At 31.3% G+C, this 13,611-nt stretch overlaps 3 protein-coding genes across 6 annotated transcripts in view; 2 read left to right on the forward strand and 1 right to left on the reverse strand.

The window, feature by feature from the left end:
- LOC132703495 (nascent polypeptide-associated complex subunit alpha, muscle-specific form-like) overlaps nt 1–2,800 on the forward strand; it is a 122,286-nt gene extending 119,486 nt beyond the window's left edge. Inside the window, exon 17 of the mRNA XM_060672794.1 lies at nt 1,791–2,800. Coding sequence (XP_060528777.1) covers nt 1,791–2,072 — 282 coding nt within the window. The 3' untranslated portion in view covers nt 2,073–2,800. The remainder of the gene's footprint in view (nt 1–1,790) is intronic.
- LOC132703496 (myosin-6-like) lies at nt 795–10,977 on the reverse strand. 4 transcript variants are annotated; one of them, XM_060672799.1, is made up of 16 exons: nt 10,836–10,971; nt 10,672–10,789; nt 10,410–10,559; nt 9,938–10,095; nt 8,972–9,131; nt 8,431–8,599; nt 8,170–8,364; nt 7,610–7,676; nt 7,233–7,369; nt 4,932–6,862; nt 4,424–4,621; nt 4,189–4,356; nt 3,938–4,138; nt 3,286–3,345; nt 3,054–3,221; nt 795–853 (listed from the first exon to the last, which is right to left on the reverse strand). In XM_060672799.1, the coding sequence occupies exons 1-16, from the start codon at nt 10,867–10,869 to the stop codon at nt 847–849; spliced, it is 3,921 nt and encodes a 1,306-aa protein (XP_060528782.1). In that variant the 5' UTR covers nt 10,870–10,971; the 3' UTR covers nt 795–846. The 4 variants fall into 4 exon arrangements, with proteins under 4 accessions (XP_060528782.1, XP_060528780.1, XP_060528778.1 ...); XM_060672797.1 differs by having other exon boundaries at nt 7,233–7,676; nt 10,848–10,977; XM_060672795.1 differs by having other exon boundaries at nt 7,233–7,676; nt 10,836–10,973.
- Nucleotides 10,978–11,571: 594 nt separating this feature from the next.
- LOC132703296 (histone H2A) lies at nt 11,572–12,246 on the forward strand. Its single transcript, XM_060672453.1, has one exon. It carries the CDS (start codon nt 11,740–11,742, stop codon nt 12,145–12,147), a length of 408 nt encoding a protein of 135 aa, XP_060528436.1. The 5' UTR covers nt 11,572–11,739; the 3' UTR covers nt 12,148–12,246.
- The last annotated feature ends 1,365 nt before the right edge of the window (nt 12,247–13,611 follow it).

Here is a 13,611-nt window from a genome sequence, read left to right on the forward strand (position 1 = left end):
GTACTGCGTGCTAGCAAACTAATTAAACAAATAAATATTACAAATCTGCTATTTACAATAGATAATTAAGTTAAGTAATATATTTATATATTTCATAAATACTTAAATTTTCTTAAACTTGGCTTAAAATATTCGTAGTCTTCATGTTTTATATCGATGTCAAAAAGTATATCACCGACCTAAACCTTAAAAGAAATTTTAGAAAGAAATATACTAATAAAATTTTCCAAATATTTTAAGTCAATCAAACTAATTTCGTTACAACTGTAAATTATGTTTAATGCAAATTAATTCGGCGAAATTTTGCCGATGTGCAACGAATATTTGTACTGTATGTGTTTTAGTATTTTTATTAATTCTCATTGACATATAATAAATATTATAGTTCACTAAAAAACACAGAATAACAAATTAATTCAAAATTTGAATTTATTTGCGTGTTTTTGTGTATATAATAATTTATAGTTTGCTTTAATTTAGATTTTTATCAAAATAATTAAGGAATGAGTAATGTAAATTCAACGATGATTTAAGAGGTGAATTTCCTTTTATTAAAAAACACGTAATGGCGAATTTAGTATTTTGCACGGCTGCATGAAACATAAAATAATTCTGCATCATCTTCCAAAATGCTGGATTTTTTTGAAAAACTTCTTGCGGATATAAAGAAATGAATTTAGCGTTAGCAGAAGGACTTACGTATTTTCGTGCTGTTAATCACAATCATTCCTTTAGATTTATGGATTGTACATCACAAGTTTTCAGAAAGCTGTTTAATAAAAAAATTACCTGTGCGAGAACAAAGACCGAAGCAATTGCACGTAATGTGTTTTCCCGATATGCAGTTTAAGAACTAAAATAAATTTAAAACAAAAAATTATTTCATATTCTGCAGACAACAGGAATAGAAATTACGGAGGAAAAGCGAGGAAAGATCTGAATCAAAATATTATTGGTGTTGTGTGTTCATCGCATATAATACATAACGCTATTCAAACAGCTGCTGAGTTGTTTCCAGTAGATTAGAAAAATATTGTTCTTAAAATATATTCTTAGTTCTATATGTACAATGTGCGCGTTGAAATGCTTGAAAATTTTTATGAAACTGAGGAAATTAAATATCAGAAGGTGACAAAATGTCGGCATCGAAGTAGCAAATGAAGTTAACTTAACGACTGGACGGTATAATGTAATGATATTGATCACTGTCGTTGAGATACATTAAAAATCATTTTATTATTCTCAAAAATTCACAAATAGTAATATTTCTGAAAATGATCTTTTTAATAAAGTGTCATTAGTAAAAAATATATTGAATACTAAAAGCTTAAATATTGGGCATCAGAAAAAATAACAGTAGGAAACAAATGGTTAGGAATATTTCATCATTTGGAAATAAACTATGTTCCATACAATAATATAATAAAAATTGTGGAATATGCACCATCTGACTGACTGACAGAACGCGTTTTTTCTACAGTAAATCAAGTGCGGACATGAGAAAAATGACAAATTCTTGTGAAGATTTTTGCAATATTTTAAAAAACGACAATTTACCGAAACAAATTTACTGAAATAAAAAATATGTCAAGGAATAATATATTATTTTTTTATATTAATAAATTGTACTTATGGTAAAAATTAAAAAATATTACGATATTATTTTTTATTCTGTATGTAAATTTTGTTGTTGATCCAGCAGCAGCCCCCCCCCCCACCCCCTTTTATATTATATATATTAATAATAAGTAACTATTTTAAATTGGTGTTGATTGATGTTTTTGTTTCAGCCTACAACTACAAACCGAACCGCCGCCAAAACTACAACTACCACAGCCAAGTCAACGTTAGGTAAGAAGCCAGGCGAAGTTAAAAGCGTTAGCAAAACGAAAACCACCAAAATAGAAAAGCCCAAAGAAAATGGTGTTTCTGCAACAATTGTGACTGAAGAAATCACTGTAGTCAATAATATGGTGAATGAATTGGAAAGCCAACTTTTAAAAGATAACTCGCCAATTGATAACAAGTTAACGGTTGAAAGTGCACTGATAGGTGTCAATAATGCAGACTGAAAGTGTAGCTCTTTATAAATGCACTAACATTTATTTTTTAGATAACTGTTAGAGTCCTATTTTAGTTTTTTTATAACTATATATATTATACCCCTTAACTGTGTTTATAGAGCTGTGTTAATTTTTTAAAAGTTTGGGTTAAGTGGTGTGGATGAACACCGGGCTGTAAAATTTGAAAAGGCTAAAGTTAGTTTATGTAAGAACATAGTGGACTTGATTGATAATCGACATCCTTTTAGCTTCAGCAATAACATTCATTTGGTACTTAAGTCCAGGGTTTCTCTTTTGGAAGCTGATTTTAAAATCATAATTTTTATATTGGCGTAACTTTAACTATGTTTATATTCGCCGAAAAATTACTAAGAAATAAAAAAAAAATCCTAAGTTAAGCTTCTTATCGCTTAGGTGTGCTGATGTGATGCTACGCACTATTCTTTTTGTATATAATAATTAAAAGTTATATTCGTAAAGTTTTTATATTGGGTGCTAAAACCACTTTGGCATATGTAGCGATCGTTTGAGTATCCATGCTTAAGTTTTACTGCATTTTATTTTATCATACTTTAAATAAACTATTCAATGTATCCATCGGTATTTCATTTTTTTTACTTAAGATTTTGTTTTAATGTTTAAAAATTTTATTATTGTGTTTGTCTTAGTTTGCTATTTTATTTATTGTGAAATATTTGAGCACAAAATAAAAACTCTGAGAAAAATGTTTTTTATCTGTGTATAGTGGTAGAACAGAAGTAGGGCTGATTTTGGAAAAGATCAGTGGAACATCCACAGTATCCATGGTCTTTACTCAAAACAAAAAGGGTTTTTTAAAAAATCTAATAACGCAGATACGAGGCAAAAAAGCAAATCCATAAAAAATATCTAATATAAAATCAACAACAAAACAAAAAACGACTACATTTTTCTTAATATTTACAACAAATAATTTTGAATAATTTAGTAATTCGAGAATGTGGACCTTACATGGGCGGAATTCCTATGGCTTGTCTAGTTATAATTCCATCCAAGGGGCAATACTGAATTTCGGAACTAGTCAGTCTACAATGCAGATGGAGCACTACACATAAACTGGATATAAGGGCCAGGGCTCCGATAGATATGGCTACCAATAACTTAGATTTGCAATTGGTCCTAAAATTTAAATTGACAATGAAAGTTCTAACAGGTCCCAAGAGGAGGTTACAATTTCTTTTACCTTTCTTTGAATTGATCTGATTCTGATGAACAGGCATTATGCCTGGACATATTTTCAAAACTATAAAAAAAAAATTATATTTGCATTAAAAATTTTTGACAATTTTTTTTACTCTTTCTTCCAATTGCAACTGAATTGAGTGCCATGGACTTTTAAGCTTCAAAATGTTGATATCTATTAACGAATTGGGTTTTAAACTGGGTTTATAAAAAATCAAATTCTTATGTGGTCGGCGTTTCGGCATTTTTATTACACATTTTTCAGGACACTAAATGAAATTACAACACTTAAAATCGCGTTCTAAAATGAAGCAAAGTATATAAACAACACGATTTTAAGTATATGTAATCTATAACTAATCTATATAATATCTAACGACCGCATAAGAATTTGATTTTGCATAAAGCCAACCCAAAAACCTATCGATTCCTTAATATTGAAAAAGGCTGTCAAAGTTTTGCTTGTGAAATTTTTATTTATGATTAATTTATGTTAGTGGCGTCAACTGTGCATTAAAAAGGGATACGCTTCAAAAAACAAACTGATTTACATTAGATTAGGCATTAGAGAAGAGTGCTTTTTCATTCATTAAGTGATAGAATGCAATTATTTTATCCGTTTATTAAAAATCGCCAGTTAGAAATTAGTTTACCTGGCCCCGTTCTTCTGCAATTTCTCATTTTCTTGTCTCAGCGTGGTCATATAGTTGGTCGCCAAATTCCAACACTTTCTCATCCTACTTTCGTGGAGCAATATTCCCACTTGCCCGGTCGTCTGCAATAAATCTCCCATTCTTAATTTTAGCTCTTCTAACAAAACAAAAACCGCCTTTGTAGGTTTACCTCGATGTTCCCTATAAAAAAGTTCAAATTATGTTAAGAAAATAATAAATGTTTTCCTCACCTTAGACGATTAGATATCTCCCACCAAAGTGACATGAGACCAACATATTCCAATTTATATTTATTGGTCTCATGAACCACCCTTTCCATTAAATCTCGCGAATTCGAAAGAAACTGCACAGCCAGTGTGGTAACCATCGTTTCCATTTCACTCTTACTAAATTTCTTTCTGTAAACATCGTTAAAATTGCAGCAAAGCAATTGGCAAGATTGATAATTTCTGTGTAAATACTAACCCCTGACTTCCTTCCCTTGAACCTACTTCTTCTAAAAGCTGATCAGAAAAATCGGAAAACTTAAAAGTAGGTAGTTGAATCAAATGTAGTTCACTATTTGGCTGGACAATTTTTGTGTGTAGAACATCTTCAGATGGGGAATTTGGACTAGACGGACAACTTAAAGATTTTTCAAATTTCTTAACGGAATTTCCATCACTAAATAAAAAAGGATGAAGTCATATGGTAATAAATCAATGAAGCGTATCGCGTTTTTCATGACACCCATAATTAACAAAAAAATCTCCCGTTGAAATTAATTGAAATCCTTATTTATTTTTGAATTAATTTCAGAGCTACAATTTTTCCTAACAAGATTTTTTTAATAACCACATACGCCATGGGAAACTTAATCACAATTGTCAGACAATTAAAAATTAAGGTTGAAAAAAGTTATGAACTAATGTCGACAAAAAAGTTAATTTACTAATAAATTTATATAAATATATATATATAAACTACTACTAACCTTTTGGTGAATTTGAACGGATCAAACAAATTCACTTCTGTACTGGATACCATTATTCTTTCTTCAGTTTTCATTAGCTCTGTCGTTCTTAAGTTTTCAGATTGGCCAAGTTGCAATAATTTTTTGTATTTTTCATTAGCTTCGTCAATTTGAGAATCTTTTGCCAAAATTTCGGTATAAAGCGTTTCATATTTGTGTTCTGCGTCAGAGAGTTTCATTTCCAAATCTTGCAAAACTAGTTTTTCATCTACATCATTGTGGAGAGGTGGTGCGGTTAGTTTCAACTTATTAGCCAACTCATTACTCCTTTCCCTTTCTTCCACTAATTGTGTCTCAAGGCGTTCAAGTTTTTCTTTTAATTTTTCAATCAACACCTGTTGCTTTGAGAATGAAGTTTTTCTTTCGACATTGCCGCCTTGCTTTGAAGTAGTTTTCACTAATTTACTCCTACCTACATTCACTCCAGAAACTGCGGCAAGTTCTTCTCGAGTGACCATTTCACCTCTTTCGGCTCTTAATTCTTCTAATTTCGTATCCTTATCAGAGATTTCACCCTCCAAATCTTTTTCCTCATTCTTTTGCGCTTCAATTTGAACTAATATATTGTTATATTTAATATAAATGTCATTAAACTTTTCATTTTCTAATTTCATATGTTCCAACTGAATTTCAAGCGTACTGTTGACTGCATTCACTTTTTTCAGCTCATCTCTTAATGCATTACACTCTTTATTCTTCTTTTCCATAGCAACTTTAATACCGTTTATTTCTTTGAATTGATTGTCAATTTGCCCATTTAACAAAGATACATCGTTAACGAATTTTTGAATGTCTTTCTCGTTTTGTTCAATCTGCCATACACTTTTTTCATACAGCTTTTTTGCTTTAGAAAGTTCCCCGTTCAGCTCTTGCGCGATATTAACCTCAGCATGGTAAGAAGCCACAGCCTGAGCGTGCTCAATTTTCAACTGTTCATAGGATTCAGACAATTTCTTATGCTCTTCAATTAAATGGTCATTGTGTTTTTGTTTAACAGCAAGTTCTAACTGCATAGTGTGCAAATCGTCCTTAAGCCGGTTATTTGATTCACATTCTGATTGCAAAGTATTTTTACTAATCTCCAAATTTTGTATTTTCTTATTTAGTTCCACAATTTTTGATTGCAACTGATTTTGTGACCTATCTTTCTCTAATTTCTTTTTCAACTCTATTTCTAAATTCTCTTTAAATATTCTGGTTCTTTCTTCAAACTCTATTGCATATCTTTTCTCACAAACTTCCTTACACTGTTTCACTTCGAATTCCTTCCGCTCAATTTCCCCACTCAAATATTTGATTTTACTTGTTGTGTCTTCTAATGCCTTTGACATGCTCTGGTTTGCAGTTTCCAACCTTCTCAAATTCACCACTAATTCGCTTTTTTCATGTTCGAGTTCTCGTTTAACGTTTTGAAGTTCTGACACATTATTACGAAGCATCGTAACAAGATTTTGGTAGTTTTGTAGATCATTTTCTAAATTTAAAACTTTGTCGTTGAATTCGCGCTCTTTGACCTTTGCCTCCTCTCTAAAACCTTCAAAACGCTTTTCAGTTTGTTCTTTCTCCATAGAGATTTCGCTTAATTCTTTCTTGAGGTCCCCATCACTAAACAAATCTACTTGAACTTCTTTATTACATGTCATGGGTATTTTGGTCTTTAATTTATCGATTTTGTCTTTACAAAAATCAACCTCATTACCAAGCGAGATGATAGATTGCTGGATTTCTGCAGGCTTTACAATCTGACACTTTAAATTCATTGCGCAAATTGCACTTTCCTCTTTGAAATACTCAATCTCCTTTTTTAACTTGTCTACTTCCTCCTCTAGTTCTATAATCTGCTCATCGCGTTCATATAGAATAGTACTGTGTTGGTAAGAGATTGGAAAAGCCTATAAAAACAGTATGCAAATTACAGTATACAATAGTTCCATATTACGATAATCTTTTTCACTACAAGATAGAGTAATTAAAAGTAAAATTACCTCGAATAATGGTCAATGCAAATAAAATAAAATTATATACTTACGAAAACTATCTAGTTCTTAATTATTTATTTTATTATTATTATTTTATTATTTATTTATATTCCAGCCATATATTATCTATGACTTCTATTTTTTCAACTTTGTAGGAAATGGATTTTTTTAATAATTTGTTGTTAACTTTTGCGTATACTGTAATATTCGATATGGGTTGAAATAGGGGCGGAGTGTCGTATAGGGTGATTTACAGAAAAAAACTAATTGATAATAAAATCACCTTTATCCTTTGCAGCTCAGTTTCCAATGATTCAATTTCATTAGTGGTGCAAGGTGCATCATTATATTCTTCAGATTTATCGGCTGGTACTTTCCACGCAACATCCTCTTCGCTACTGTCGTTTCCTTCCTTACATCCTGCGGTATTATTAGAAACAATTAGAGATTTCCCGAAACTCACATGGCAATCATCCGACGGGAGAATACAGGAAATATCTGTCACATGGTTTGATTCATCTTTACCAATTATATTTTGTGCCAAACATTTCATTGGGGTCGAGTGTTTAACCAATACCTGTCTCAGTATACTTTGATTCGATTGAATCTGTATGTTGGATATTAATTTTTGATATTTGCCTGCAGACAGAGATGCATTACCTAGAGAGTTGAATGTAGACTTTTCCTTCAATGTGTTTTCTAAGGTGCACTTTTGGTGCTCTAATATCTGGAATTGCAATAAATAAAGTTAATACTATAACTAAATAAAGGGAAATGAAATATTTTCGAAACGAATTTCACATTCATCAATATCTAAACTATCTGTATATATTACATAGTTGCTGCCCCATTGTTGAAAAAGAAATATTTAATAATATAATGGTACTGAATAGAGTACTTATGCAGTACCATTATATTAATAAATATTAGTGTATTTTAGAGAAGGGAGATCATGGAATTTTATAAATCACGCATCAGCACACATTGTCTTATTTCATTGAGCAACAATCTTAGATACAATATCTCCATATATATATTCCCATGAACATTTCACACCATTTTTTAAAATGAATCATAAATACCAGCGATAAAAAGTTAAATAACACTGATGTTGCGTAGAATTTGAATCGCTAAGAAATATAGATCGACCTATTTGAAATTAAAAAGTAACAAACACATGCTCAAGCAATGTACGAAATCGGTACAGAAATGGTACTTACTTCCTTTGCATTTTCCAGTTGATCAATAAAATCTCTTTGTTTAGAACATTGAACCTTTAAGTCATCATATTTTTGTTTTATTTCGGCAATTCCCTGATCCTTTGATTCAACTATGGTATGCATTTCAAAATTTTCTTTCAATGCATCTTTCAGCTGTTTACAGAACATCTCATTCTTATTTTCTAGAGCGCATTTCTAAAATCACATAAAAATAAATATCTATGACAAGCGCACAATGGGATTAAGCAAGAGTCATCCTACTTCTTTCTCCATATTCTTTAACAACTCGTTTAAATAGAAGGTGTCTTTTTCAGAAGCGATCAGTTTCTTTTTATATTCTTCCGCAACTTTCTTTGAACATGCTATTTCCTCGCGTAATCCTTCGATATAAATTTTGTCCTTTTGGTGCTGCTCCAAAATGTGTTGTTCGCTAAAAAAATTAAATCAGTCTCCCTTTAACGCATATGAAAGCACATTATTGGGGATGTTTTGATATTTGATATTTAAAAAAAAGTAACTAAAAGTAGGTGAGAATATCACGGGATTGAAGTTATTAAAAAAGATCGATAAATGTACAGGATATGTACTTTTCAACACTTCTGAATAATGTTCGCCTATTTTACAGTTATCTACTTTCTAAATAGACTACAAAAGTATGCGGTAGTTTTGTGATTCTCCTATTGTTGAAAGAAAAAAACAAAGATAAACATTTGAAAAATCAGGTTCTCTTTAAATAAATACTGAATTGTCGTCAATCAAAACAACACAGTGTATATGCTAAAAATATATGGGAGTCACTCACGAAGTTAATTTTTTATTCAACCTGACGATATCCGCATGCAGCACCTCATTTTGATCTTCTAAAAGCGCCACTTGTTGTCTTGTCATCGACAACTCATCCGCTGTTTTTGAAAGCTGATGCTGTAACCTTTTAACTTCTTCCTCGAGAACTGTGAGGTCCACTTTGTTATTAAAACGAAAAATAAGTTAGAAAAAATTTTTCCGCCCGCTAAAGATAGAGCCAAAATTATAACCGAAAATTAATTCTGATTGTAAAGCTCCCATCCGGGTAAAATGGCCTTTGATTTATTTTAAAGGACGGGTCCAATTAAATGTCCTTTTCAATGATTCATCATGTTTCTAGATATTAGGATTAACAGTATACATATACAAGATTGATAATAATCATTATTTATATTATTTATTTATTTAGTCAGTTAGAGTTTGACTTAGCACTAGCGTAACTCAACGAAGCAAGTGAAATAAAAGAAATTTCGGTTTTCTAAATGTTCAAATAAGCGAGCAATACAAATTTAAATTGCGGTTTATTTCAGGGGTTAAATATAGAAAATTATTAATAACTCGAAAACCGCTAGACATGGATATAGGTTTTTATTTTTTACGAAAATGATCTGAAAGTGACAATATATTGGTCGCTCAATTAAAAAAATCAAAGTTGTCACCACTTTTCAATACCAGCAGCAACATTGTGACAAAAACCTTTTTTGACCAAATTTTCAGCAGGATCTTTTCCCAAAATGTCTAATCAACTATATACGTATATATCCATCAATAGCATTTTTGATGTTAGTTGCCTATCAAAGTATCTATGTTATCAGTATTAATAAGGCCTCTAGACTAAATTTATTTATACTTGTTATGGTGCGTTTTTACTTCATAAATCTATAACGCTAGATGTTGAACGAAATTTTCTAATAATAAACATAATAAAGGAACATAAATTTAAAAATTAACTTATTATCCTTACCAGGATTTGTATCCTCCAATTTACTGGTGGACAAGCTATACGCAGACACATTTGATAGATTTAAGAGATCTTTGCACTTTAGAAGTTTATCTCCTAAACTTGCTCTAGGTGTTGAATGAGTATAGGGTAAGTCCTTATCTTCCAATACAATTAAGTGGCTGCAAATGCAAATTTAAAAAACTGTATAACAAATTAATAAACATTTTTCAAAATTTCTTTTTATGATAGACAATGTAATCGTCCAATACCTTAGGCAGAAACTCCTACACAGTTAATTATGAATTTTAAATAAATATAATTAAAAGTGTTTATAATTTTGTGTGAAATTTTATTATGTAGGACATGCCAGTCAATTTATATAATGATATAATTATATATAACATTACGATTTAGTTTTGTATTATATTATATTTTATATATTTTATATTGATTATTACATATATTGTGCCCAAATAAAAACAAAATTAATTACTTAGGTGTCCTGTTAAAATCATGTTCCGAATCTGAAGAACCAGCCATTTTCTGACTCCATTTAATCATTACTTCCATAAACAGAGCATTAGGAATATTAATATCCTTCTTATCCGGATCTAACGCTAACTGGAGCTCTTCCAGGGCACTCCTACGAATTTAATACGCAATACGCAAACATGATGCTTTTAATGTAAGTACAGACTACGATTTTCTTTTTTGCACAAATATTTAATTTTATGAAACATTTTATATAAACTTACAAATTTTCTGTCATATAAGGCTTAATAAATTCGATCAATTTGGAAACCGAAACCGAGTCCGTATTATCAGTGTCACAGGATATGTAAATATTTCTAGATATTGTAGCAACATCCATTTCTAAAAAAATACTACTAATAAAAAAACTTTTTTTGCAGAAACATACCTTTATTTGTACCGGACACGTTTATTGGATCCATTATAGATTAATTACATTCAAATATAGAAACTTCCAATTATCCCAATCCCAAGTTCAAAATACATCACTACTTATTAAAGTTCAAATCACACAAAACGTTATACTTTCGACGGACGGGATAATACTGCATTAGGATTTGTCGATTCAAATATATTGAAAATTTGCCATGCCAGGTTTGCCACCTCTAAACTCTTTGAACATGATTCCCGACCAATTCATTTTTGCTAATTTGGTGCGAGCGTTTGCTGCTGCCGTGACGTCATCTGCCCCTTCCAAAACAAGTTTGATGCCTTTTGATATTATTTTTGCCTCTAATTTTCATATCCTAATAAACATTGGTTATAAAAGAAGTTTTGGTTAGTTTAATGTCTAACTATCAATCTCTGTGCAAGAACACCACAAGTTTGGTCTACAACCACTTCTTCTGATTCTGATACCTTTGAACGGGTTGTATTCGTCACACATCCGAAATCAGGGAACTTTGCTATTGGCAGTGGTAACAGTTAGCTCTGCCCAAACCAAAGGGCGTGCGTCATTACCAGAGAAACATTTTATCTGCCTCATATAAATTCGATTTTACTGAAAAAAGTGTAAAGGTCTCTAGTATGTCGGAGAATTGAAGATATGCTAGAATATGCACATAGGCGCTAACCAGCTACGTTCCCAATAAAATGATAGAATCAGAAATTGCCGTCGCCCCTCTTCTTTTCCAATCCAAAACGTTAACTATCTTTCTTGCAATGTTCTGTGGAGGAATCCGTTCTTCTGGTTTATCTCCCGGCTTTTTCGTTTCAGTACTTTTGGTTGTAACGGACGCGTTTTCCCGCGTTTGTGGCGTCGTTTGGAATTTTTATAAAAGAGAGTTATTACAATGACTGGACGTGGAAAGGGTGGTAAAGTGAAATCAAAGGCAAAGTCCCGTTCATCCCGAGCTGGTTTGCAATTCCCAGTAGGCCGAATTCACCGTCTATTACGCAAGGGCAATTATGGTGAACGCGTTGGTGCCGGCGCCCCTGTATATTTGGCGGCCGTAATGGAGTATTTAGCTGCAGAAGTGCTAGAGTTGGCAGGCAATGCAGCAAGGGACAACAAGAAGACTAGAATAATACCGAGGCACCTTCAACTTGCTATTCGTAATGATGAAGAGCTTAATAAGCTGCTATCTGGGGTAACAATTGCACAGGGTGGAGTGCTTCCCAACATTCAGGCAGTATTACTTCCCAAGAAATCTGGTGGTACAGCTTCTGGAAAGTCCAAATCTCAATCTCAAGATTATTAATCATATACACTTTGGTTTAATGTAATGTCTAATGTTCTGTTTGCTAGGTAGTTAATAATTAAAAGTTGAAATAAATGAATTCAGAGAAATAAAGTTTTTCAAAAATTAAAGTTAGTTTGTATTTGTTTAAAAATTAAAAGGTTGTTGCCCAAATAATGTACAATTGGTTAAGAAAAATAATAATAAAAAACAATTCCTTCTATACATCATTCAGTCGCTGGTAATTTATATAACAAGAATGAAAAACGGGAGTTAAGTTACTTCCCATAAGCATCAAAAGCCAAAATGATATTAAAGTGGTAAACAATTTGATCCTACACAAATCAACTCGACGAGTTGGAGGCAGGGTGAAGGGGAAGTGCAGGCAATAGTACAACACTTCGATTGGTGACCCAGCATAAAACTTAGTCCCCATTGAGTTGCTACAATTGCAGACGTTGTTTACGTTAATATTTAGAAGAGCCGTTTTGGGGTAAAAATGTATTAAGTAATAATCCATAGTGGATTAGAAGAAACGGTATGTATGTATGGTAGAAATACATGATGAATAAAGGCACTACGATCTGATAAAAGTATATCATTTTATCTATTCCTGAAAGATAACTTCAACAAATCTGGATTCAGAGATGTAAGAGAAATGATGGTAAGGATCTTAAAATAGTAAAAAAAGTTATTGAACGTTTTTAAGGCACCCTATTGAATTGGAACCAGCAAGATGTTTTTTGCTACAAAATATATTCATAAGGATTAAGTATTGAAACGAAAAGTTGGAGAAAAAAAAAACCCACAAAAGGACCTCATAGGAATGTTGTGCACGAAAAATTGTTTAAAAAATGAAAAACAATTTAGTAATAAATATAAACTAGTAATGGTATAGATATGTTATCAATAAACAAAAAATGTATTTATTTTCACTTGTATTCAGATTCAGGATTTGTGTTTTAGTAAGGCAAAGTTTTGTATTTGGAAGATTTGTAGAATTCAAAAAACTATAGCCATTTGTATTATTTTACTTTCAAAATAATTTATGCAATAAAATTTAGTAGGTATCTCATCTTAAGCAATGAAAGGAATCAAAAATAATTTGGGAAATTCCCAGTTATGTTCAACGTATTTGAATATTATAACGGCGATATAATTAAGTATTTTTATGTATTTTCGTTTAAAGCCTATCTATTTAATAAAAAAATCTATTAAATGAACCACCACATGAACAATTGCGGAACAGCGCTATAAGTAATTTAAAAGAACCGCTGATCTCTTGTTGTTTACGGCGATTTAGGTGACAGAAGCATAGACCAACATATTGTGTTATCGGAACTTGTATTTCGCTGACAGTGTACTTTAAACGTAACTTTGGCTTTGGCAAATTGATCGAGAAACTTCTTATTAGTTAATAATAAGCAAAGGTTAACATGCCTTATTGTATTCTACATGAAAATATAAATAATTTAATCATTAATT

The sequence above is a fragment of the Cylas formicarius genome, unplaced genomic scaffold (genome assembly GCF_029955315.1).
Source record: "Cylas formicarius isolate icCylForm1 unplaced genomic scaffold, icCylForm1.1 PGA_scaffold_6__28_contigs__length_40554024, whole genome shotgun sequence".
NCBI lineage: Eukaryota > Metazoa > Arthropoda > Insecta > Coleoptera > Brentidae > Cylas > Cylas formicarius.

Coding starts and splice junctions, on each gene's coding strand:
- LOC132703296 (XM_060672453.1), top strand. CDS start 11,740: ATGACTGGACGTGGAAAGGGTGGTAAAGTGAAATCAAAGGCAAAGTCC.
- LOC132703496 (XM_060672795.1), bottom strand. CDS start 10,869: ATGGATCCAATAAACGTGTCCGGTACAAATAAAG. Junction 4,139..4,188: donor GAGATATCTAATCGTCTAAG/GTGAGGAAAACA, acceptor ACTTTTTTATAG/GGAACATCGAGGTAAACCTA. Junction 3,222..3,285: donor TCAGATCAATTCAAAGAAAG/GTAAAAGAAATT, acceptor TTTAAATTTTAG/GACCAATTGCAAATCTAAGT.